Here is a 26,466-nt window from a genome sequence, read left to right on the forward strand (position 1 = left end):
TTGCTGTCCATATGCTATTAACTGCATAAGACACTAAGATAAAATGTTTTTTGTACTCTTTCAAAAATATTATTGCTTTGGGGGCTGGGAAAGTGGCCTAGTGGCAAGAGTGTTTGCCTGGTATACATGAAGCCCTGGGTTCAATTCCCCAGCACCACATATATAGAAAATGGCCAGAAGTGGTGCTGTGGCTCAAGTGGTAGAGTGCTAGCCTTGAGTAAAAGGAAGCCAGGGACAGTGCTCAGGCCGAGTCCAAGCTCCAGGACTGGCAAAAATAAATAAATAAATAAAATACTGCTTTGGCCAGGCCCAAGTGGCTCACGCCTGCAATCCTAGCTACTATGAAGGCTGAGATCTGAGGATCTCGGTTCAAAGCCAGTCGGGGCAGTAAAGTCCCCGTGAGACTCTTATCTCCAATTAGCCACTCAAAAACTGGAAGTGGTGCCATGGCTCAAGTGGTAGAGCACTAACCTTGAGCACAAAGGGGCTCAGGGACAGCGCCCAGGCCCTGAGCTCAAGCCCCACAACTTTGACTAGAATAGTTCAATTGAATAGCAATTGCAAATATCCCTGGAAGGTAAAATGGATTACTACTTTCACTTTTTTCTTTTTGTTAACTGAATACTCAACTAGAATAAACTAGATTTGAAATAGATTTAATAAATTAATGGGCAAGTTGAGAAGTTAGATATTTCTTCAGAGCTGTATTTTCTGATGTTAATGGCTCACACACAGTAGCATACCTGACAGGAGCAAACAGGCCAAGTGAAACCATGGGAACTGATCCTGGGGCTTTAATTCAGTGGGTGCTGTCCCTGAGCTTTTTGTTCAAGGCTAGTGCTCTACCATTTGTGCCACAGCTCCACTTCTGGCTTTTTGGTGGTTAATTGGAGATAAGAGTCTCAGATTTTCCTGCCTGAGCTGGGTTTGCACGTAATCCTCAGATCTCAGTTTCCTGAATATCTAGGATTACAGATGCGAGCGATTGGTATCCAGTCAGAGCTGCTTTTTTTTTTTTATTTAAGGAAATAAACTATTCTTTAGTGAAAAATAAACTAGTTGTTCTGAATATTTGGCACATTACCCTTTGAGGGCTGAAATGTGGCTTAGCAGCTCAACCATCCAACTGTTAATTCTATAGATAGAGAAAGAGGCTCCAATAAGTTCTTTGCCATGTTCACAGCTATGTTCTTTCCAAGAGTCACAGCTAATTAGCAGTGGTACATCATCAAGTAAGTAGTATGTTTAGTAAGTAGTGTTTAGTCCACTATCAAAAGGAGCTTGCAATATTGGCCAAGTCTGACTTATTATTTACTACAAAACTGTTTATCAGTTATCTGATTTAATACTGAGTTCCAAAAATTAGAGTAAGAGAACTTACTTCCAGATGTCATTGACTTCAGTGGGTGCAAACTCTTTGTTTTCCAATTGAATCATAGCAAAACCACCAATGGCGTACAGGGATCCGGCCAGGCTGACCAAACTGATGGAGCTTCTTTCTTGAGGAAATTCTGTCATTACTTCCCACCTGCATATTTAATTGAAAATAAAGTTAGTGTAAAATTTAAATGAATTCTAAATGTATTTATTGAACAATTATGGGAAATTATTATTTAAATATGTGTGTGTGTTTTACTGTGTATGTGGTGCTGTGGGACTTGAACTTAGGGCCTCCTGGGGTTTAACCTGGCTTGTTGTTCCTGTCAAGTGAGCTTCTATGTGAGCCACACCTCCAGACCAGCCTCCTGAGTAGCTAGGATTGCAGGTGTGAGCCACTGTCACCTGGCTAGATCTTTCATCTGTTAGGTCTTTTCATATTTGAAGTCAAATAACTTTTAGAGACACATTTATCCATCTACACATGTACAATTATTTTCAAGTATTACATCTGCAGGACTAAACCCACCAAGTTAATAATAAGTAAGAACAAACAGAACCTTCCAACATTAACTTGAATACTACACATCCAAAATTACAAACACAGGTATCACACCACAAAGGAATTTTACCCAGTACCAAAGAAACCCAGACCAACATGTTTCCTCTTTAACCTATGCCTTCCTGACTTCTCCTTTCCAGGACTCAATTAGAAAGCTTAGTTTTTATCCAAATTTAAACAAAACACAGCAATTCACATGTTGTAGCAAGGCAACTCACTTATTGGTTTTGAGATCAAAAGCTTCAACTGAAGCTGAAAGGCCATCTTCAGTGACACCTCCTGCAATTACAATTTTGCCTTTGTGGAAAGCCACACCAAACATGGAGCGAGGGGTTTTCATTGGAGCCAGATCTTTCCAGTCTCCTTTTTTAGGGTTGTAGATGAACACTCTATTTGTACACTTTCTGTAAACACAAAAGACCATAAATGTTAACTTTATAACTTTCTTTTATTTATTTATTTATTTTTGCCAGTCTTGGGGCTTGAACTAAAGGCCTGGGCACTTTCCCTGAACTGCTTTTTCTCAAGGCTAGCACTCTACCACTTGAGTCACAGTGCCATGTCTGGCTTTTTCTGTTTGTGTACTGAGGGACTGAACTTAAGGATTCTACCACTGAGCCACGTTCCCAGCCCAGACCGTCTTTTTTTTTTTTTTTTTTAAGCAACTTCAATATTTGGCTTTGTTTCTTAGATAATATAGCACTTCATTTTCAGAAATCTAGCACTTTAGATGACTAGTCATCTTGGCTGATGAGCTAAGTGCTAGCCCAAAGGTCTGGGTTCACCTAAGTTATTCTAAGTATGTTCCTGAAACCAATCTATAACTGTATGATAGGTTGATTCCTAATCCTAATTAACTGTAAACACTTGGTATCCATGCTGGTATCCAAACATGAAAGGAACCCTCCACCTAAATTTCTTATGGTGATACTTTTTTTTTTTATTAATCTTGTTTAAAAAAACACAAACACTAGATATCTGCAGTAGAAATGTTTGCTCTAATATTGGACTGAGTATCACTGGAAAATTTGATAAGTGTATGATCAAAAATCATATTCTTCTAATTCACTGCTGGTAACTAATGCAATTCAACTCTTGCCTTTACTTATTTGTTTCTTCTTCTGTACATGCTAGATAAGTACTCTACCACTGAGCTACATCTCCAGCCTGGGCCCTTACTTTTAGGTAATGACTCATTTTAAAGTTCTTGACTTTGACATTTGTTAAGCAATGTTGTCTAGTTAATCATGTTCTTAAGACTAATGTTTTCTTACTGACAAGACTCATATGCTTCTTACTGACATATCAATTTCCTACTAATGCTGCTTGAAGGAAACAATTTAAATAATTTGGAAGACTCCCAACAGTAGCTACATCAGTAGCCACATATTCAACGGCAGTTTTCTTCCATTTACTTAGGGAAAACACCCCAAATAAGATTTGGCATACAGTAAGTTTCTATTAATTTTTGAAACACAGTTTTGACATGGAGCCTTGGTTGGCCTCAAATTCACTATGAAGCTCAGCTTGTCCTCAAACTCTCAATCTTCCTGTTTTAGGCTCCTAAATGCCAGGATAACAGGTGGGAACTACCATACTTTCTTTTAAATATTCATTTGATGCAAACAGCAAGGCTTAAGAAGGATAAAAATATTTCAGAATATATTACCTTTGAATATAGAGTACATGAAAATCATTGCTTTTTATACTCTATCATCTTAATAGCCACTAATTAATAACGCCAGATAGTTTTTTACTTTTGACATATAGTTTTTTTACTTTTAACACATTTTCATATTTTATTCCTTTCCTGCTATGCTGTTATAGTTCTTGTTTGAGATGAGGTCTTGCTATATTGCACAGGCCATTTTGAACTTCTGGGCTAAGATGATTTTCCCAAGTAGCTGGAACTATAAGCACATGCCACTGAATCCTTACAACTTGTTATTTAGGTTTCTTTTCCAAGAGTGGAAAGGCAATTAACACCTGGATTAGTCAAACAGTCTAAGTAAGTGAAATCAGAGTTTCAGGGGGAAAAGCTTAATTTCTTTAAAAAATTATTCATGTATTTAAATTGTACAAAATAATAACTTTCATTGTCTTTGTGTGTGTGTGTGCACGTGCACGCATGTGGGCACGTCACTTCTGGGCTTGAACTCAGGGCATGGTTGCTGTTCCTGAGCTGTTTTTCTCAAGGCTAGTACTCTATCATTTTTTTTTTTTTTTGGCCAGTCCTGGGCCTTGGACTCAGGGCCTGAGCACTGTCCCTGGCTTCCTTTTTGCTCAAGGCTAGCACTCTGCCACTTGAGCCACAGCGCCACTTCTGGCCGTTTTCTGTATATGTGGTGCTGGGGAATCGAACCCAGGGCCTCATGTATACAAGGCAAGCTCTCTCGCCACTAGGCCATATCCCCAGCCCCAGTACTCTATCATTTTGAGCCACAGCACCACTTCCAGTTTTCTGGTGGTTAATTAGAGATCAAGAATCTCATGGACTTTCCTGTCTGGGCTGACTTTGAACTCTGATCCCTCAGATCTTAGCCTCCTGAGTTGCTAGGATTATAGGTGTGAGCCACCAGCACCTGGCTTTGTGTTCCTCTCTTAAGAATATCCTCCTTTGGTCTCACTGCATGTGAATGCCTCGAGTCCTGTATAATTTATCATGTCCTATTTTAGCTCTAGCTTCTACATATGAGAGAAGACATGCACTGTTTATCTCTGTGAGCTTCAGTTGCCTTACTTAACATGATTTGTGATATGTCCATCTCACTTTTGTAAATTTCATTGTTCTCCAAAAATAAGTTTTACATTTTTATTGAAATTTGATTCCAAATATGATGGGAGAGAACCAAGTCCATTTCAGTATATATACTCACAGGAAAAGAAGAGACCCTTGTATTGAAAACTCACTTGGACATAAATCACAAGGCCATTTCAGTCACTTACTTGTCATCTGTCTTTCCACCAAGACAATATATCATCCCATTATATGAAATCACATTATGGCCATAGACTTTGATAGGAAGATGTTTTACTTCATTCCATTTTGCAGCTCTGAAATGAGACGATAGAATTGATGTTTTCAATAAGTCTGAAAATATGTATTTGCTGTAGGTATTTGTTCCTTAGGGAACAGGAATGTCATACCAACTTACACAGGATCATAGCACAATACTGAATCCAGTGAAGCCTCTGTTTGTAGATCTTTGCCTGCAACTACATAGATTTTGTCATCTACTTCTCCCAGACCAAAGAGACACCTGGCTGAAGGGAGAGGTGGAAGTCCAACCCACTCAGATGATATGTTGTCAAGCTGAAAAAAAAATACAAACAATTGTGATGCTTAGTAGAAAAAAGTTAGGGGTAAAACAATGACTATGCTGTACATGGTGTGTTTAAAATATACTGAGATAGTCAAAGATCTCACAAATAAAATTAACAAAAAGTATGTGTTTGGTTGGAATTACCATGAAGAATGAGAAAATCGGGCTGGGACTATGACCTAGTGGCAAGAGTGCTTGCCTCGTATACATGAAGCCCTGGGTTCTATTCCCCAGCACCACATACATAGAAAATGGCCAGAAGTGGTGCTGTGGCTCAAGTGGCAGAGTGCTAGCCTTGAGCAAAAAGAAGCCAGGGACAGTGCTCAGGCCCTGAGTTCAAGGCCTGGGACTGGCAAAAAAAAAAAAAAAAAAAGAATGAGAAAATCTACTTCACCTGCCAAAATAAGCACCAAAATCTTCAAGACTTCAAAAACAGAAAGATAATAAAATAGAAGCTCCAGAGGTTAGTTAGAACTGTGAGGTTTCTTGTTGAATTTTTTTTTTCAGGTACATCTTTGAAACAAGACATCTTAATATTTTTTAGGACACTAGGAAAAGACAGGTGGCCACAGCAGGGATGGTCACAGTATGTGAATGACCCCCAAGAACTATATTTAACACACTCCCAAAGCCAGCAGCCAGACAGCTGGACCTGTCGCTCAGGCCACAGACAACTGGGAAGTTTAGGCAATATCATTTTTCATTCTTTTAAAAAATATAATTAAATTTTATTGTAAAGGTGATGTACAGAAAGGTTACAGTTTCATAAGTAAGTAATGAGTACATTTCTTGTTGAACAGTATTACCTGTCCTCATTTTCTCCTACTTTCCCTCTCCCGACTCATCTCCCCCAAGTTGTAAAATTCATTTCCAACAGTGTCTTGTGAGAATGGCTGTTGCATTGGTTCACCCTTTGTCCTTTGTCTCACAATTTGATTTCCCCTTCCCTTCTCCAAATCAGATTGACACATATACAAGACACAGGGTACCAAAATATAAAATAGTGACAACTGGGGATAAACCAAAGGGCGGGGGGAATAAACGAATGAAAAAAGAAATAATTTCACATAACACATGAAAAACAAAAACAAAAAATTGTTCCCATTTCTTGGGGTTCATCTTGGTTAGCATCATTTTATATGGTCATATATACATAGCTATTGAGCTAGGATTATCCTAGACATATACTAATTATTACAAATGAGGGAAATCATGGAGCCTATGTTTCTTTGGGTCTGGCTTTATTTCATAGGATTTTTTTTTCCAAATCTTTCCATTTCTGTTTTTTTCTTTTTTGCCAGTCCTGGGGCTTGAACTCAGGGCCTGAGCACTGTCCCTGGCTTCTTTTTTTGCTCAAGGCTAGTACTCTACCACTTGAGCCACAGCATCACTTCTGGCTTTTTCTATATATGTGGTGCTGAGGAATCGAACCCAGGGCTTCATGTATACAAGGTGACCACTTTACCACTAGTCCATATTCCCAGCCCCTCAAATCTTTCCATTTCTTTACAAATGGGGTGATGTTATTCCTTCTGATGGAATCATAGAATTCCATTGAGTACACACACACACACACACACACACACACACACACACACACACACAATTGCTTGATTCTTATTTTTCATTCTTTTAAACAGTTTTAGGATACCTAAGTTTTGTTTATTATTTTGGGAACAGACAGGTATTGATGTTGGCTTCCTAGTCTTTTGGAGGAGTCATTTAAAATACTCTCTCCCCCAACATACACACACACTTATATTAAGAAGAAACTTTTTGGTTTGTTTATTTTGTTACCATTGCTGCAAGCCTACTATGACCTTGCTAGTACCCATGCTCTGGGCAGGTGGCTCTCACCTAGCCAGCATCCATTTCAGCCCTTAACTATGAACTAGTCTTAAGATTTTTTTCTACTTTGCATTTTAGGATAGTAAGGCACAAGAAAACCATTTCCTGAGGAAGTGCAGCTGCAGGCTGTTGTTCTCACTGGTGCTACTTCTAGATAGCAGAAGAAAAACATGTAAAGCTGAGATTCATTAGATATGAAGCATAGCTATAAATAGAAAAGCTGGACAGGGAGGCATGTGTAGAAGCTTCTCTAGATATGGTCTTGTACTCTCAGTTAAACAAGCATTAGAACCAGACAGCATGGCATGAGTGTTAATCCCTGCCATGCATTAGTGTCACCATCTAGATCATGATCCTTTATCCCTAATGATTTCATTTTTGAGAAACAGTGCCCTGAGGGATCAGTTCTCATACTGTGCTGTACTGTTATCCCTCCCATATCACCCTTATTCTGTTCTTTGCATAGCAGATGGAATGGTGAATTGCCTGCCAGCCTCAGCCTCTCTTTTTTTTGGTCAGTCCTGCGACTTGAACTCAGGGATTGGGCCCCATCCCTGCACTTTTTTTGCTCAAGGCTAGCACTCTAACACTTGAGCCAGAGTTCCACTCCCAGATTTGTGGTGGTTAATTAGAAATAAGTCTCAAAGACTTTCTTGACCAGATGGGCTTCCATCCAGAATCCTCAGATCTCAGCCTCCTAAGTGACAGGATTTTGGTGTGAGCCACCAGCACCCGACCAAGCCTCTTTCACAAGAAGAGAAGTTATCAATATTCAAGTTTCTCTTCAACACATCTTTTAGTAAAAGGAGGCTATCATGTTTCTAAACCTCTCTTGGTTCTACTTTCCTCTTGATAAAAATTAGAGTGTGGGGCTGGGAATGTGGCTTAGGGGTACAGTGCCTAGCACACAGGAAGCCCTGGATTCGATTCCTCAGCACCACATAAACAAAAAAGCTGGAAGTGGTGCTGTGGCTCAAGAGGTAGAGTGCTAGCCTTGAGCAAAAAGAAGCCAAGGACAGTGCTCAGGCCCAGCGTTCAAGCTTCAGAACTGGCAAAAAAAAAAAAAGAGTTTGGGTCTAGATCATTCAAAAGCTAGTGGGGTTCAAAACTGAATCTATTAATGCTATGGAGGAAGAAAAAGGCTCTTATTAAGTAAAAAAATATGTAATCTACTTGCAGTATATAACCAAATACTAAATTACTTCTAAATTAATACATTTTAAGCATGTATGAACAACTAGAAAAACAAAACCTGAAATTCTCATACAAATATATTTGGTGAGTCACACCCTCTTTTATGGTCAGATGTTTTAATCCTGGCATCTTGTTCTACCATTTGTGCTTTTTGAAAGTGGCAAAGTACAGGCAGTGACAAAGAATTGACCTTCTAACTTTGTATAACTGCTTTAGGAGCTTTAATAAATATCTAGCCAGTTCCTTGACCCATAAATAAGAAGCCATGTCTGTAAGGGTAGTAACAGATTAGAAGAGAATAAAGATTAAACTGAGCACCTGAAAATCAATGGCTGGGCTGTGGATATGCTTAAATTTGTTTGTTTGTATGGTAGTGAGGGCCAAACCAAAGGCCTTGTGCAAGCTAAGTGCACACTACCATTTACCTATATACCAGATCCTATGTTCAATAATCTAAAGTGGATTAAAAGCTATAGGAGTTTGGAGAATTATTCTGTGGCTATCACTATTCTGAGGTCTATCTGTCTGTCTGTGTTTTCATATTTTTAATATTTCCTATATGTAATGTATTTATAGTGCTTTTCATGGAATGTGCCCTTTCAAAAGTTAATCTAAATTTAAAATTAGTGCTTAGGAAATTTTCTGGTCCATACTAAAAAACATATTTTCCACTGGGAATTTAAAATAAACATGTCTTATATATACTGTGTTTATTATAACATTCTTTTTTTTTTTTTTTTTTTTGCCAGTCCTGGGGCTTGGACTCAGGGCCTGAGCACTGTCCCTGGCTTGTTTTTGCTCAAGGCTAGCACTCTGCCACTTGAGCCACAGCGCCACTTCTGGCCGCTTTCTGTATATGTGGTGCTGGGGAATTGAACCCAGGGCCTCATGTATACGAGGCAAGCACTCTTGCCACTAGGCCATATCCCTAGCCCTATTATAACATTCTTAAGATCAGAAAAAGGTGCTTAAAGATAGTATTTGTGAGTGTATGTCATACATTGTGAGAGCATATTGTAACTATGATATGGCATTCTACACTTGCTTATCTTTGGCCTTCCCAATCCAAGTGCCTGTAAACCCCAGACCATGATTAGCTATGACCTAAATGAACTCTTTGAGCTAACTGTAAGCTACAAAGGAGTGCCACTGATATTGCTGGATATAAAGTTTGAATTACTGATTCCTTCATAAATTCATAACCTATAATGCACTGATTATATGAAGTCAATTCCCTATAAACAAACTACAGAGAGTCTACTAATTTAGGAGAATTTGTTTTCCTGCAAACTTCTATGGATACACAAAACAGATTATTAAGTTATAATAATGTATAGCTCTGATCCAAGTAAAATACAAACAAAACCTTCTTAATATAATGAGTGACATTTGTGGAGAAAGGTTTTTTCCTATAATTCAAAATATATGCAACATTTATCTGAATTGGGGAAAGGGAGGGGAGCACCAAAATGGTGAGACAAAGGATAAAGGGAGAACCAAAGCAACAGCGATACTCACAAGACAATATGTTGGAAATTAACTGTACAAATATGTGTGTGTGTGTGTGTGTGTGTGTAGGAAAGGTCAGAGAAAAATGAGGGTGGGGGTAACAAGTTTGACAAGAAATGTAATCACTATCTTATATATGTAACTATAACCCCTCTGTACATCACCTTGACAATAAAACAAAAATAAAAATATACAGAATATGTACACAACTTTTTTTCAACAAAATTATGGTTTAGATGGTAACCATATATTAAGATGAAATTCTATCTCTAAGGACTTTTCAGAAAAAAAAAGAAATCTGGAGAAAAAACAAAATATGACCTATACAATAGGTAAGTCACTTTGACGATAGGAAATAATTTCATTGAGGGAATGATCTTTATTTTTCAGGAAATAGTATATAAGATTATGATTTTTTATTAAAATATTGTTTTGAATGATTATGATTATAATCAATCAACTTTAAACATGATATTTGGGGGTAAAAGTGTTAAATAAATATTAATAAGAACTCTGCTTCACCACACTTTTTGTTCAATCTTAACAAGCAGTGGAGTATTTCTCTCTACTCTCTAAGCATTGCAATGGCGTACAATAGGATATCTATTAGAATAAAATGCAAGAGGCCCGAATAACCCACAAATGGCTAATGACTAACTGCATGGTAACAGTATTCTCTTAAACTTCTATTTACACAGAAATAGTTGTCTTACCTGGAAAAAGTATGACTGCAGAGGTTGATCCTTATTTTCTTCATCTACATACAGTCCTCCTACCACATATACCTGATTTTGTTGGGTAACAATGCTGGAATGATTTCTGGGGATCTGCTCAGCCAGTGCAGTAAGGTAGCATTCATTTTCGGTGGGATCATAAGCCACTGCAGCTGTGTCATTAACTAAGAGGATGAGGTCTTTGACAAACATTCCGTGCCTGGGAATGTCATTCAGGTAGCCAGGAAGCAAGTCTTCATCTCCAACATCCCCATTCACCTCTCCAGTCCCCGTCTTCTCTGCATTTTTGCTAGGTTCTGGGAGTTTGCCTGCGAAAGCATCTTTTAGAACTTTGATTTTTTTCTGGAGTTCGGAGTTGCTTTTAATTATGTCATCTTTCTCAACCTGATCTTTAAAATACTTTTCTGTCATGAGACGAAAACGGATACAATCGAACACTTCGCTAAGATTTTTAGCCCTGTTTTCTTTGTCTGTTCTTACCCATTTCATCACTGCTTCAAATACCACTTCTTCCTTTTCTACATTTAGACTGTCATTTGAAATGACTGAGATCAGTTCCTGTGGAGACAGTTGCATAAAGTCCTCCTCCTTACAAATCTGAACAAATCGATCAGACACAAATTCCCGGGCAGAAATGGCAAGTCTTGGGCAGTCAAGAAGAAGTCCTAATCTTAGGATGGCTAGACAGTTACCAGGAGCAAGTCTCTTCTGGAGATAGGACACGCACACAGTGAATACTGAGGGGATCTGAAAGCGGCTAGCCAACGCAAAGATATCTTGTACGTTTCCATCATTGAGATCAATACTAGCAGAGTACAGGTATTTGATGATTAAATCAAGTATAACCGGATCCACATTGTCTAGTACTACCTCCTTTTTTTTCTCCTCTTCAATTTCAGATAAAAAGTACTCACGGAAGTACGGACTACAAGCTGACAAAATCAATCTGTGGCAAGGAAGACTTTTGTCACCTGCTTTGAGGGTGCAATCGATGAATTTTTTCTCATCCAGGAGATCTTTTAGACCATCCTGAAGAAGGGTGGATTGGTAAAGCCGTAGTTCCTCTGCAAGTTCCCGCTGGGAATCCATTTTGTGAGCAACCTGGGTAAGGAAGGGGACACTGAGGGCCTCAGCTCCTTGCAGCACACCCGTCTAGCTGTAAAAAGGCAGATCAGTGTGCTTTGCCCAGCTTGAAGCCTCTGCAATTTAATATCACCAGCTAAATATAGATACCAACTCTTAACACTGGGAATTTAGGAGAGCTACTTTGGAAAGAAGAGTTGTTCTGGCAGCTGTCATAGATTGAAAGTAACAACTGGAACTTTTAATCACCAAGGAAACTGCTAAGAAAACAAGACATTTACGTGAAGTAGAAAGCTTTAATATATATAAAGCATTAGAAGATATGCTAATAAAGGTTACCACAAGAATATGCTGAACTTACAGAAAAATGAATCATAAAAATGAGTCACCCCTCTAAAAAGGATCTAGTGGCGAACTACATGGCTCTTTGAATTAATGACGCAAAGGTCAAGAATATGAAGTGAGTTTTCTTGAATTCTTATAAGATCACCTTTCCAGGAATGGTTATACACTAATTTTTATTTTCTATTTAAAATGGTGGGATATAGATATTTCTTTTAGAAGCAGGAAACTTAAAAGATGTTTACTTGTATATAATTATAAAATATAAAATAAAATGTTTATAAAATATGCGATGCCACATCCAAAATATCTGAAATAATGCATATAAACAAATGATAATTTTCTAAGACAATCTAAATGATCTTTATTTTTATGTAAGAAAACTAATTGATGCTGAATTAAGTTATAAAAGTATTTAAATTTTTTCATACCCTGCCTTGCTGTACTAAGGATGTGTTATAGCTAACAATAATAGGGAAATGAAGGCAAAATTTTAAAAGGGATTCTTCAAGATCAAAGGAAAAAGTTAAAATCAAGGCTAAAGAAACTAAAGACCCCATAGATAAAAAATATGATCACAAGAGATATTTTGTAATTTTTAGTGTTAAGTTATTTCATTAAACAAAATGTTAAAAAGTAGAACAAATGTAGCCCTATGAAATATTGTTATTGTCAGAACACTAACAAAATCAGAATAAAGTACTATGCCATCTGTACAATTTGGAAAACAAACATTATTTTTAAAAGTATACATACACATATAACAGGAATGATAATTGAAGTCATTGATTCTAAGAGAACACCACATTAATTACCAAACGTGAGGTCATAATGAAGAGTCAGTAGGGTTACAGAAAGCACTTCAGGGCTGGTACTTGGTGTTTTTGTGGTACTGAGGGGCTTGCGAATGCGGAGGAAGTAATTTACGAGGCAAGCACTCTTGCCACTAGGCCATATTCCCAGCCCTGGAGGAAGTAATTTACCACCACAGAGACACTGTGTTCTAAAACATACTCCAAAGAATATAAACTCTGTGCTTTTTTTTTTTGCTAATCCTGGGTCTTGAACTCCCGGGCACTGTCCTTGAGTTTGTTTTGCTCAAGGCTAGTACTCTACCACTTGAGCTACAGAACCACTTCTGTCTTTTTCTGTTTATGTGGAATGAAGGAATGAGGAATGAAGCCCAGGGATTCATGCATGCTAGGCAAGCATGCCACCACTAAGTCACATTCCCAACCCTCTGTGCTTTTTATGTTTGTGTGTGTGTGTGTGCGCGCGTGCGCGCTACTGTTCAGAAGTATAATCCATAGCCTCACAAGTGCTCCATAAACATTTGTTGAATGAATGAATGCCTAAATCAGAGAATTCTCTATTTTTAAATTTCAAGGTCTCTAGCCACGTGTAAAAATTCTTTCATTTTACATCATAGTGAAGTTGATGGTACTGTCAGTTGCTAAAACAACAGCTGAAAGAAGAGCTCATTGATGCCTTTTCCATTTATAGAAGTCATTAAAGGTTTTAGCACACTAGAAAAAAAAATAACAGCTGTTCCCTTACTTAAACAATAAATGACTCATTTCTCTCCACACAGAATACCTATCATTTGAAAAGATGAGTCAGATGTAAGTACCATGATATGGTACTTGGGATTATTTCTTCCCAGTGGGCAATTTTAGTTTCTTTTGCTTAAAAAGTAGCATTTAAACAGTCTTATGACAATATTTTACTTGTGACGCCCTAAAATAGGTCATTATAACTCTATCCCTTAAATGTGTAAAAATACACCTGAGTACTTGTGGCTCATGCTTATAATCCTAACTACTCAGGAGGCAAAAGTCTTTGGATCAAAGTTCAAAGCTAACCCAGGAAGGAAAATCCATGAGACGGATCTCCAATTAATCACCAAAAAAACCCAAAAGTGGAACTGTGGCACAAGAGATAGAACACAAGCTTTGAGCACAAAAGCCCAGGGATGGCACCCAGACCCTGAGTTTCAGCCCTAGACTGGCACCAAAAAAGAAAAAAAAAAGTGTAAAAATCCTTTTCCATTTAAAAGAAGAAACCCACTTAAAACTTTTGTTCAGCGATTTAAAAAAAATTCAGATGAGCACTAGGTTGTATTATCTGTCTATGGCTGTATATATTATTGAATCTTCAAATGTCTGTACAACCTCATTCTTTCCCACTAGAGAAAGGACTCCTGTGGCTAATGTGAACCACTTGTCCACAATGCTCTCGCAATGCTCTCGCAATGCTCTTGCAACTTCGCAACTGGGGTAGGAGCCCACTAAATTATGCCAGAGAGATGGACAAATGTTACCTAATCAAGAAGTTAGAAAAAGAATGTGCTATTTTTTGAAAAATTTAAGAAGTTTCAGTAAATACAAATGAAGAAAAAGTCAGCAAATAACAAAGCAATTTCCTTGGAAATATATTCTTGTCCAAACTATAGTGAAATCACTTCCACACTAGCACTCAAAACAAGTGGAGGTTTTATGTGTATACTGTAGTTAGGTATAGTTTTTAGTTTTCACAAAAATGACTCCCTAAAAATGACATGTTTACAGGCTACAATTTGTATAGTTAGCTTATATAGAGTTGGCTATGTGATAATGTATTTAAGCTAAATTTTTATAACTAAGAAAGGTGTATTCTGAGTTATGATCTTGTTCCGTTAAATGATACTTTCAAAACACTAGATGGTGCTGCATAAATTCTTTATTAAACCCAATGATAGTCATTTAATATCTGAAAACTAAAACTTTACAAGTATTAAGTATATTATAAACATTTACAAACTAGATACATTTCAATTACAATTATATATATACATATATATATATTTTCTTAAAGAACTGGAGGTTTTCTAAGTGAGGTTTTCCTTAATCAGTAAAAAAAAAATCTTTCTGGAAAGCCTTGTTTATAAAAGCTGTAAATATAAAAACCATTCCATGCCTTATAGGTGACTAGAATCTTTACTCTTGAGAAATGTTTAAATAGAAATCCAGCTCAACTTAAAATCAACTCATTACTTCCCAAAGTCCCTGTAGTGTGAATCCATCCTTCAATTTCTCTATTGCCAGCCCCAGTTCTTCTGAAAATACAGGTTCACGATCCTGTTGCTTTTGGGAGGTAAGAGAACAAGATAGGAATAGAGAGGGTAGGCAAGGGAGAGGAAAAAAACAAAAAATAGGTTTCACATAAGTTTGTGAATGCTAAATGCTGAAATTTAGAAAATTGCAAAAAAAAAAGTCCTTACCTTATTACCATCAGCAAAGTAAGCCTATAAGACAAAAAAATTCATATATTTGATATGTAATAGATAAGTGAGCTAAGGAACAGATAATGGATTTGCACAGTGATTCTGCAACTAAATGTATTCCATGTTTTTTTTTTTTTGGCCAGTCCTGGGCCTTGGACTTAGGGCCTGAGCACTGTCCCTGGCTTCTTCCCGCTCAAGGCTAGCACTCTGCCACTTGAGCCACAGCGCCGCTTCTGGCCGTTTTCTGTATATGTGGTGCTGGGGAATCGAACCTCGGGCCTCGTGTATCCGAGGCAGGCACTCTTGCCACTAGGCTATAACCCCTAGCCCCGTATTCCATGTTTTGTTACCAGGTATTTAATGGTTTTCTCACTTATCTCTATGATGCTAGAAAATAAAAATTTATTGATCAGTTTTAACTTCTACAAGATATGTTTTTAAGCTCTAAACAAATGTGCTTTGTAGGGCTGAAAATGGTGGCTTACATCTGTAATTTTAGCTACCTGAGAGGCTAAAATGGAGAAAAATCATGGTTTGAGGCCAGTCCTGGCAAAAGTTTGTGAGACCTCCATCTCAATCAATAAAAGCTAAGCATGGCGGCCTGCATCTGTCATCCCAGCTGTCATATGGGAAGGAATAAACAGGAAGATGGTGATTCAGGCCAATCTGGGCAAAAATAAGAGACCATACTTGAAAAATAACAAAAGCAAAAAGTCCTCAAGAGGCAGAAGCCTCTACCTAGCAAGCACAAGGCTCTAAAATCAAGCCGCAGAACTATAAAAAACCTGACATGTGCTTTGTCATTAATGTGTAACTCATTCCTAACTTGAGATGAACAAAGCAAAACAAAAAAAACAGTACTTTAATGTGCCAGTAAATACACAGAGATAGTGGTAGTTGATGATGAAATATTTTATGGTAATGTTACATTTTGTTTGAAAATATGTTACCAGACAGGCATTCTGGTTAGATTCACAGATTTACAGTATGGAGAAAGCATTATTATCCTAATGGCTATTAGTTAAGTAATACCAATTTGGAAACAAAAACATTTATTATTCAGATGTGTGTACTTCTAACACCATATTGTTACAGATTAAGGGAAATTTATCTTATGTAATATATAATTTTTAAAGTATTTAACTAACTGTAATAGTTTTTGATAATTTTCTTGAGGAGCACTCGTACCAGAAGTTGAACTCAGAATTTCACAGTTGCTCAGCTTGTTTTGCTCATGCTCATGCTCTAACTTAAATCATGCCTCCAACCCAGTGTTTTGCTGCTTAGAGATGGCATCTCACAGACTTTTCTGCCCAGGCTAAATTTGAACCATGATCCTTCAAGTCTCAGCCTTATAAGTAGCTAAAATTATAGGTGTTAGTCACCAGTGCACAGCTCTTGGTTTGGTAATTTAAAAGCATTATCGCAAAACAAATCCCCTCATTTTAAAAAATGAGCTCAACTTCATGTCAAAAGTCTCACATTTCATAATGTTCTACAGTCAGACCATGATTTAACTAAACATGACTCATATACAAATCGTAAGAAATTTAATAGTTCTTTCTGACACTCACCACAAAAGCATCTGTGTGACCATCTGAGTCTATTTCAACATCATCTTGAATTTGTTCCACTGTCAGAGCTTCAAGAGGCTGTGGCTAGAAATCAAGATATCAGAATTTATCAGAGACAACATTACCTAAACAAGTCATTTGTGAAAAATGTACTGTGAGAACTGTAAATATGTTCAAGAAGATATAATTGTAACTATGCAAGTCTTAAGAAAATCACCATTACAATTTATATTCCTTCACTAAAACTAACTTGAATAGTAAAATGCATTAGCTTTACACTTAGATTTATAAATCTGAAGTCTAGATCATCAAAAAAAATTAGGATAGGAAAATCCATATATTTATTATACTTAAGAGCCATTCTTTTCTCAAAATTTTTATTGTCAAACTGATCTACAGAGAGGTTACAGTTTCCTACATTAGGCAATGCATACATTTCATATACTGTTTGTTACCTCCTGCCTCATTCCCCCCCTCCCCCCCCCTTAAGAGCCATTCTTAAAGATTAAAAACTCCTTATTTTTCTTTCACATGATCAAAAACTATAAACTTCTTCAACATACTCATAAAATAAAATTTATAAAAAAGTAAAATAACTAAGATTTGTATAGGATGTTTTAAAGATAAGGCAGAATAAGACATAGTGCTGATATTTACTAAGCTGTTCATTTTTCAAATTGAGTTTGTATACTGTATTAGGTAGCATGTTCTAGTACCATCAAGGGTATAAAATTCTTTTTCTTACCCACAAAGGATTTATAATCTTCTGATAGTGGTTAGAAAAATAAAACACAATTACAAATAACTACTAGATTGAACTATATGAAATTATGATTTTTATGAGGTCAAATACTAACAAATCATCGGGTTCTACCTATGCAAAGAAGCTCATCTAGGTATGGAAGAATGAAAGATGATGCAACCAACAGGAGAAAGGTAACGATCAACAGTTAACACAGTCCAGCCCTGGCCATGCTCACTTGAACAAAGTCTGTGTATCTAGTTTAAAGCAAATTGTACACAAGGCCTTTATATATGCATTTTATATGTAGCATAAAAGCAATTCAGCAAACTCAACAGTTCAGATCTTGAACAGATTACCTTTTCCTCCATTTCATAATTCACTCCAAATATAGGACTAGCAGAATAGACTTTGTGAAGTGAATTGATTTCCTTAACTGATTCCTGTAGTTTTTCCACGGGATCTATTTTAAAGCCAAGAACATATCCTCCACTCTACAAGAAAATAATAGAAAAGAAAAAGCCTGAGAAATGATATTTAAAAGACAAGACAAACTACAGTTTAATTGTTCTTATTTTAGAGTACACATATATGTTGATTAAAAAATTAAACTCATCACTATGAAAAATTTTAAGCACATATAAAAACAGAACAATACAACAGGCCTTCAGATAGTCATCACAGAATTTCAGACAGCATTATTCTGAAGTATGTTCAGATATCATCTAACCTCATTTGTAAATATAAGAGGTCTCTCAAAATTAAAATAAATGCACTGTAGATTTTAAGTTTTTCTTGAGCTAGTTTTTTTTTTTTTTTGGTTGGTTGTAGGGCTTGAACTCAGGGCCTGGGAGCTGTCCTTGAGCTCTTTTTCCTCAAGGTTAGCACTCTACCACTTGAGCCACAGGGTTACTTCTGGTTTTTGGTTTTGTTTTGGTTTTGGCCAGTCCTGAGGGCTTGGAACTCGGGGCCTGAGCACTGTCCCTGGCTTCTTTTTGCTTAAGGCTAGCACTCTACCTCTTGAGCCACAGTACCTCTTCTGGCCTTTTCTGTTTATGTGGTGCTGAGGAATCGAACCCAGGCCTTCATCCATGCTGGGAAAGCACTCTACTGCTAAGTCACATTCCCAGCCCTACTTCTGGTTTTTGAGTGGTTAAGTGGAAAACAGTCTCACAGGAACTTTTCCTGTGCAGCTGGCTTTGAACCACGATCCTCAGATCTCAGCCTCCTGAGTAGCTAGAATTACAGGTGTGAGCCACTAGTGCCTGGCTTGAGCTAGTGCTTGAAAAAGTAGAGAAAAGGTAGAGAAAAGAAATGAGCCAGGCATTGGTGGCTCATTCCTACAATTCCTGCCTCAAGAGGCAGAGATCTGGAGGGTCAAGGTTCAAAGCCAGAACCTGGAGAGCCATCTCCAATAAACCAGCAAAATACCAGACTTGAGCTGTGGCTCAATGGTAGAGAACTAGCCATAAGCAAGGAAGCTAAGTGAGAGCTCAAGCTCCGGAGTCCAACTCCCAGTACCAGCAGTAAAAAAAGAAAGAAAGAAAAAGAACTGGCTTATTGAAATCCTTGAAGGCTAGCTCCTTCAAGAATTTAGAAACTGGGCTGGGGATATGGCCTAGTGGCAAGAGTGCTTGCCTCGTATACATCCTGAGGCCCTGGGTTCGATTCCCCAGCACCACATATACAGAAAATGGCCAGAAGTGGCGCTGTGGCTCAAGTGGCAGAGTGGTAGCCTTGAGCAAGAAGAAGCCAGGGACAGTGCTCCGGCCCTGAGTCCAAGCCCCAGGACGGGCCAAAAAAAAAAAAAAAAAAAAAAGAATTTAGAAACTATGATTAGCCATTAGGACAAATATTAAAAACGCTGGTATAATTCAATAATAAACAAGAGATAAGCAGCATACTATAACAGTTTGGGTTCAAAGTCTCATTCTATATATCCTTATTTGCTGTCTGATGCTAGGAAACTTACATTCCCAGGTACACCACCAAATGGTTATCTGGTTGTTGTATTAAAATAGGCAATGTAGGGGCTGGGAATATGGCCTAGTGGCAAGAGTGCTTTCCTCATATACATGAAGCCCAGGGTTCAATTCCCCAGCACCACATATATAGAAAATGGCCAGAAGTGGCGCTGTGGCTCAAATGGCAGAGTTTTAGCCTTGATCAAAGAGAAGCCAGGTCGGGGCTGGGGATATGGCCTAGTGGCAAGAGTGCTTGCCTTGTATACATGAGGCCCTGGGTTCAATTCCCCAGCACCACATATACAGAAAATGGCCAGAAGTGGCGCTGTGGCTCAAGTGGTAGAGTGCTAGCCTTGAGCAAAAAGAAGCCAGGGACAGTGCTCAGGCCCTGAGTCCAAGCCCCAGGACTGGCCAAAAAAAAAAAAACAAACAAAACAAAGAGAAGCCAGGGACAGTGCTCAGGCCCTGAGTCCAAGGCCCAGGACTGGCAAAAAACAAAAACAAAAACAAAAACAAAACACATAAAATAGGCAATGTATATAGGGCTCTTGATATAGTTGCTGGGACATAGTAAATAATGGCAGCTGTAGCCTATGGGAAAAGAATGAATAGATGTTCATGTTTAAATCTAGAATGTATTTTATAATTCACTTTGCAAAAAAATATTTTTAGATGTTCTATTTAAAAGTGTTTTTGGGAGGCAGGTGCTAGTGGCTCATGCCTGTAATCCTAGCTAGTCAAGAGGATGAGATCTGAGGATTGTGGTTTGAAGCCTGCTTGGGCATGAAGGGCCGTGAGATTCTCATCTCTAGAAATGGAGCTATTGCTCAAGTTGTAAAGCACCATCCCTAAGTAAAAACACTCAACAATAAGACTCAGACCCTATGTTCAAGCCCTAGGACAGGCACACACAGAAATAAATAAATAGTTTCTAAGGGTGAGCTGAGAGGGATCGGTAAGAATGTTTGAAGGGGTAACATTGAACACGATGCATTGTATTCATAAACTGCTTTGTTAAATGTCAAATCTGCTGTACAACTACTTAAATAATAAAAGTATTTCTATAAAAACACAGCAAAATGAGGGTCTAGGATTTTATATAATCTGTATGTTAAAATATAAAATGTATTGTGTGGGTGGGTGTGTGTTTCTCAAAGAAAATCTTTTGTTTGTTTTTCTAGACCTGAACTAGGTATCTGATGCTTTCGCTCATTGGTTGATACTCTACTACCTGAGCCATGCCTCCAACCCCTCAAAGAAAATCTTATGAGTCAGTCAGATCGGGGATCAAATCCTAGTCTCACCCCTTACTAGATGTGAGGCCACAGACCAGGCTCCTAACTTCTCCAAGTGTCAGCTTCTAGGCAGTAAAATGAGGGAAAATAGTAGAGTTGTTGGACTGAGAGAATAAAGAAACAGCATGTGATACAATAACTTGATTAGTAACAAGTGATAATTATGTCTCTCCAGCAAAAAACAAAAACAAAGGCAGAGCTGGGCTTGGTGGTACAGGCCTGTAGTCCCAGGACTGAGGGTGCTGAAGCAGGACGATTGTGAACTGGAAGCTGGCTTGGGATATACAGAGAGATACTTTCTCAAAACAAATGAAACAAGAAACATGGACAGAACCCCTCCTACAGAGACAGCACAAAACTTAAAACACTTCACACAGCTTCATAGTACAGTTAATATTCTTTTTGTTGCTAGGTAATAAAACCAAAAGCTAAGATTAAAAAAAATTCAGACTGTCACACAGTTTAAAAAGTTTATCAGAGGTTAATAAAAATGTAAAATATCTTACCTGTTTAGAACTTTCTATGACAAGAGCTAAGCCAAACTTTGAATCTCTAATCTTTATTGAACGCTAAAAAAAGAAAAGAAAATGCATGTTTTATTATCTACAGTGGTAATTCTTTAATGTAAGGTTTTAAACTTTTATACAGGCACTACTTTTCAAAGGATACACTTCACAGAGATCAAGTTAATAGACTAAGACTCATGCTGAAAATGAAGACATCTGAAATATGCACATAAATATTTCCCACTTCCAGGGAGCTAGCAATTTTTCTGATTATTTTACACAACCATTTTTGTTTAACACACCAATAATTTTTAAGTTACTATGAGCCAGTGTCTTTTGTGGTGTCAAGGTAGGGTTAGGTTGAAAGTCACATGCTATTTCCTACATCAAGGGTAGCTAAGTTCTAAAAGACCCTTGATTTTCACTTTGTATTTACTTATTCTTTTGTGGTGCTCCAGGGCCTGGTACACACTGGGCAAGTTCTCTTAGCACAGAGATATACCTCAGCCCTCCATTTAAAAAAAAACACAAAAAACTTATGAACACCAATCACCAGGAATCAGGAAGACATAATTAGATGTAATGAACAAGAGCTTGGAAATGTAACACGAGGATTAAACAAAGGAGCAGGAGATGGGAAGTGGCTCCAGAGCCTGGGAAAAGGGAGGAGGCAATGGCAAGTAGGGGCTGTACAAAGAGACAAAAACCACTTATTGGTTGAGAAAGGGAAAACCTTGGAGGACCTAATATTATCCCAGCAGACCAAAGCCCGGAGATGGGTCTTCTGTGGCAGCTGATGGCATATCACACTTCCAGAGAAAAAGGGGAGAGAGACAGACTTTAGTGGTAATTCTCATGAAAATCTGGCCTTTCATCTAACTACTTTACATTCCACCAAGAATTCAGAGTTCCTAGTTCAGAACCATAGAACACTGGCACCCTTTGCTGTCATCAGCAGATAATGTTACTAGGAGATACAGGCGGGTAAAAGAGAAACAGCAACAAGTACACACACACACACACACGCACACGCACACAAAGAGTCGAGCCATGGCTGAGGTGTAGAGCTGAAGTTAGGGAATGACTACTGCAGAGACAATCTGGTATAGTATCAGATTGCAAGCTGTTTTGGTTAGGCTGAATTCACTCTAGAGGCCACATTTTGGCTGCTCTATTCCGAATAAACTACTACAGCAAAAATACTTTATTTGAGTAACAGAAAGCACATGGTTGTTTACTAATCGGTAATTATTTGGCATGAGAGAGGTTATATGAGGTAAGTTTTAGCACACAAAATACAATAAAATCACAATTTTCCATATTTCTAGCTAGAGGTATAGTTCAGTGGTAGAATGCCTGCTCAGTATGCACAAGACCCCGACTTTGATCCTCAGAACAACAAGTAAAATAAAACAAATTGAATTTCTTTGGATGGCCAGAAATAATTTTCTTCCTACTGATCTCTATGTGTTGCTTTTCTCCACCACATTGAAAGCTCCTTAATGGCAGGAATGGTATATTGATTCAGGATTGTTATTTCTGGCCCTTAACAAAGAGGTGGTGTTTAGTATCTGGCAAATGAGTAAAGAAATGTTAAGATATATTGTTGTTAATTTCAACATACCATGTGAAATTATGCCCTTTTTCTTTTGTCTTTCTTCCCCAGGGTTTTATCCCTGATGTCACTGTAACTGATTTTAGTACCCTGGATATTGTATATACATTTAGTGGAACTAAGGAAGGGAAAGGGGAACATCAAAATGGAGAGACAAAGGATAAAAGACGAACCAATGCAACAGCAATACTTACAAAACTATATGCTGTAAACCAACTGTACAACTCATGGGGAGGAGGGAAAGGGAAATGGGGAGGGGGGAAGATATGAGAAAAATGAGGAAGGCGGTAACAAGTTGGATAAGAAATGTACTTACTGCTTTACTTATAAAACTGCCTTACTTATGAAACTGCCTTACTTATGAAACTGTAACCCCTCTGTATATCACTTTGACAATAAATACATTTGTTTAAATGTTAAGATACTTTAAAGTAACTTAGAAATCAAACTAGTTTGGAAAAAAGAGGCTTGGAAATATTTTGCAAAGTATTATTAATCTCATAGGCTAAGATTTTTTCTTTTTAAAATTTGTTATTTTAAAGGTGATGTACAGAGAGGTTATAGTTATATAAGTCAGGTAGAAAGTACATTTCTTTTTGGATATCACCCAAGAATTCTTTTTGAATAAATAGCATCTTCAGTCAGGCACAGGTGGATCACGCCTGTAATCTTAGCCACTCAGGTGGCTGAGCTCTGAGGATTGAGGTTCAAAGCTAGCCTGGATAGGAAAGTCTATAAGGTTCCTTAATTAAAGAAAAAGCCAGGGGCTGGGGATATAGCCTAGTGGCAAGAGTGCCTGCCTCGGATACACGAGGCCCTATGTTCGATTCCCCAGCACCACATATACAGAAAACGGCCAGAAGCGGCGCTGTGGCTCAAGTGGCAGAGTGCTAGCCTTGAGCGGGAAGAAGCCAGGGACAGTGCTCAGGCCCTGAGTCCAAGGCCCAGGACTGGCCAAAAAAAAAAAAAAAAAAAAAAAGAAAAGAAAAAGCCAGAAGGGGAGCTGTGACTCAAATGCTAGTGCACTAGTTTTGAGCAAAAGGAGCTTGGAGACAGTGCCCAGGTCCAGAGTTCAAGTCCCAGGACTGGAAAAAAAAAAAGTATCTTCTAGATATTACATATACTGTATCTATTCAGTAAGGACTAATAAGACTGCTTAGTGTTAGCATTCCCTCATCAGGTCCTCAGCCCCTCCCTCTTCACTTCCTGGAGCAGCTTGTATCTTCCCCCAGTTGCACCACAGGAATGCCCACCACTTAACCTGAGCTCTACCCTGTCTCTCCCAGGTCTCCCGCCAGTTTCTTTGGGATAGGCTGCCATTCCCACTCTCTGCCCAGACCTAACTGTGCATACAGGGTATGTCCCACCTCTCACCCTAGTGTTACAACAATGCCCCTGGATAGATCATATCACCCCCTCTGATAAACCTACTTATATAGCTTCTCCTGTACATGATGGTGTCTGAATGGTGTTCTGGGATGGCTGTTTTCACTTAGTTTTAAGACTACTTATTTCTACAATAAAGATTAGTATCATAGGATAACCTCACAGGATTTTCAATAAACATTTATTTTCATTTAAGTTGCCCTATGGTTCTGTAAGTAATTTCTTTCATGTATTGTTTTTACTATTTTTTTCACCAAAGTACATATTTATCCAGCAGTAGTAGCAGCAGAGTAAGACTTACTGTTTTTTGTTGTTGTTGGTTATGGGGCTTGAACTCAGGGCCTGGGTGCTGTCCCTGAGCTCTTTTGCTCAAGGCTAGGGCTCTACCACTTTGAGCCACAGCTCCACTCTCAGTTTTTTGGTGGTTAAATAGATATGAGTCTCATGGATTTTTCTGCCTAGGTTGGCTTTGAACCACGATCCTCAGATCTCAGCCTCCTGAGTAGCTAGGATTACAGGCCTGAGCCACCAGTGCCTGGTCTCAGATGTAATAAGTTCTTATTCTAAATTTTAGCAGCTTTAATTGAACTTAAGCTGAAAGTATTATCACTAAAAATCATCTTGATTCCTTTCACTAAACCTGTGGTTTTGTTGCAGTCTATTTGAATAGAATGAAAGCAGGTCATTCATAAGACAATGGATTCATTCTGGCTTAAAAAGGGTTTGAAGCAGAAAGTGATATGTAAAATCAATGGCAAGTATATGAGTTAGTGTGCTAAGGCCAAACCAAAGGAATCACCACTTACCTGCCCCATGGAAAGGTTGCAGAAAACTTTAGTGGCTAAAGGCCTTTGATCAGAATCTAATAAAAAAAACTTAGATAACTATTTAAAATTGTAGAACCGAATGCATTTCTTTTTTAGTACTAAGTTAATAATGATGCTGTTTTCCATAAATATAAATATAGTTAAGTCTTTTCTAGTAGAATGATAAAGTATCAAAATTTTAAAAGTATGTTCTTAGCTAATAACTACTGCCACATAAAAATGGGAAAGAGAAAGAACTTATCTAACTCCAACAGTCCTATTGACTGCTTATTAACTGTATTAGTTATTATACACTTAAGTAACCAAAATGTATGTACTTACAATTTGCAAATATGGGATGCTGACATTAAAACTGTCATTCATATTTGCATGCCACACAATTCTCACATTGGTGATAAAAAATGTTCCTAAATTTCCCTGCAAAAGACAGTAATAAAACATAAATCGATTATTTGCTTGGACACTTAGTCTTTATTTTCTCGAACTCAGAATAATTCTGATATCACAGCAGCAGATAAATGTAAGAACTGAGTATTATGGAGTATAAATGCTTTCAATATGATGGCAGAATAATTAGATGATGTGAGTCTAGAATGTAGAATCATTTATCATTAAACTGTCAGTATAGTTAAAACTTACACATATAATCCTAGGCTGAGAATGGGAGGATCAAGGTTTGAGGCCAAGCTAGGCAGAACATTTTTCGCAAGACCTCTTCTCAATCCAACACTGGGCACAGCGGGCACCCAACAGTGTTATATAGACCTGTCACTCTAGTTATGTAGGAGGCTAGGTTTCAGGATGATGGTTCCACATAAGCCTAGATGGAAAAGTCCAAGAGACTCCATCTCAATGGAAGAGACCATTCTCTCTGGAACTACATGAAGACACTAGAGGATGGTTTCAGAATAAAAATGGAGTCTACCAGGCATGGTGGTACATTCTTATAATTTCAGTACTTGACAGGCAGAAACAGGAGGATCATGAGTTTGAGATCAGTCTACATACCAAATTCCAGGACAGCCTGATCTGCAGAGTGAGACCCTATCTAAAAAACAACAGCAAAAATGTAGTGACTTGTGCCAGTGCTTTCAAAAGTAACTAAAAACTGAGAGGTTATGGAGAAAGGATTCTTATGCGGTTATTGGCATAAATGCCCTTCCAAGCACTTCTGACAGAAGGCAAATTCCCTCTGTAGTTCTTGTATTCTGCTTTGTAATGGTATGATCTTCAGGATTGAACACCAGGCTTTTTCTAGCCTTTAAAGATTATCCTCTACTCATATACAAGTTAATCCACAGCCTGGAAACATACAAAATAGAT

General features: G+C 37.9%; 1 protein-coding gene across 3 annotated transcripts in view; it reads right to left on the minus strand.

Annotated features, from left to right (window-relative positions):
• The window catches only part of Bbs5 (Bardet-Biedl syndrome 5), a 44,055-nt gene that overhangs the window by 2,770 nt on the left and 14,819 nt on the right, over positions 1-26,466 (minus strand). The window contains exons 7-16 of one of the 3 annotated variants that reach the window (XM_048345281.1): positions 25,465-25,560; positions 21,316-21,378; positions 17,910-18,044; positions 16,809-16,892; positions 15,232-15,255; positions 10,527-11,648; positions 5,095-5,252; positions 4,886-4,993; positions 2,158-2,343; positions 1,382-1,528 (exon numbers count right to left, since the gene is read on the minus strand). In XM_048345281.1, coding sequence (XP_048201238.1) covers positions 1,382-1,528; positions 2,158-2,343; positions 4,886-4,993; positions 5,095-5,252; positions 10,527-11,648; positions 15,232-15,255; positions 16,809-16,892; positions 17,910-18,044; positions 21,316-21,378; positions 25,465-25,560 — 2,123 coding nt within the window. Of the gene's footprint in view, positions 1-1,381; positions 1,529-2,157; positions 2,344-4,885; positions 4,994-5,094; positions 5,253-10,526; positions 11,649-14,672; positions 15,095-15,231; positions 15,256-16,808; positions 16,893-17,909; positions 18,045-21,315; positions 21,379-25,464; positions 25,561-26,466 lie in introns of those variants that run through there. The other 2 variants (XM_048345282.1, XM_048345283.1) reach the window with 2 other exon arrangements.

Source organism: Perognathus longimembris, chromosome 4 (genome assembly GCF_023159225.1).
Source record: "Perognathus longimembris pacificus isolate PPM17 chromosome 4, ASM2315922v1, whole genome shotgun sequence".
Classification (NCBI taxonomy): Eukaryota; Metazoa; Chordata; class Mammalia; order Rodentia; family Heteromyidae; genus Perognathus; species Perognathus longimembris.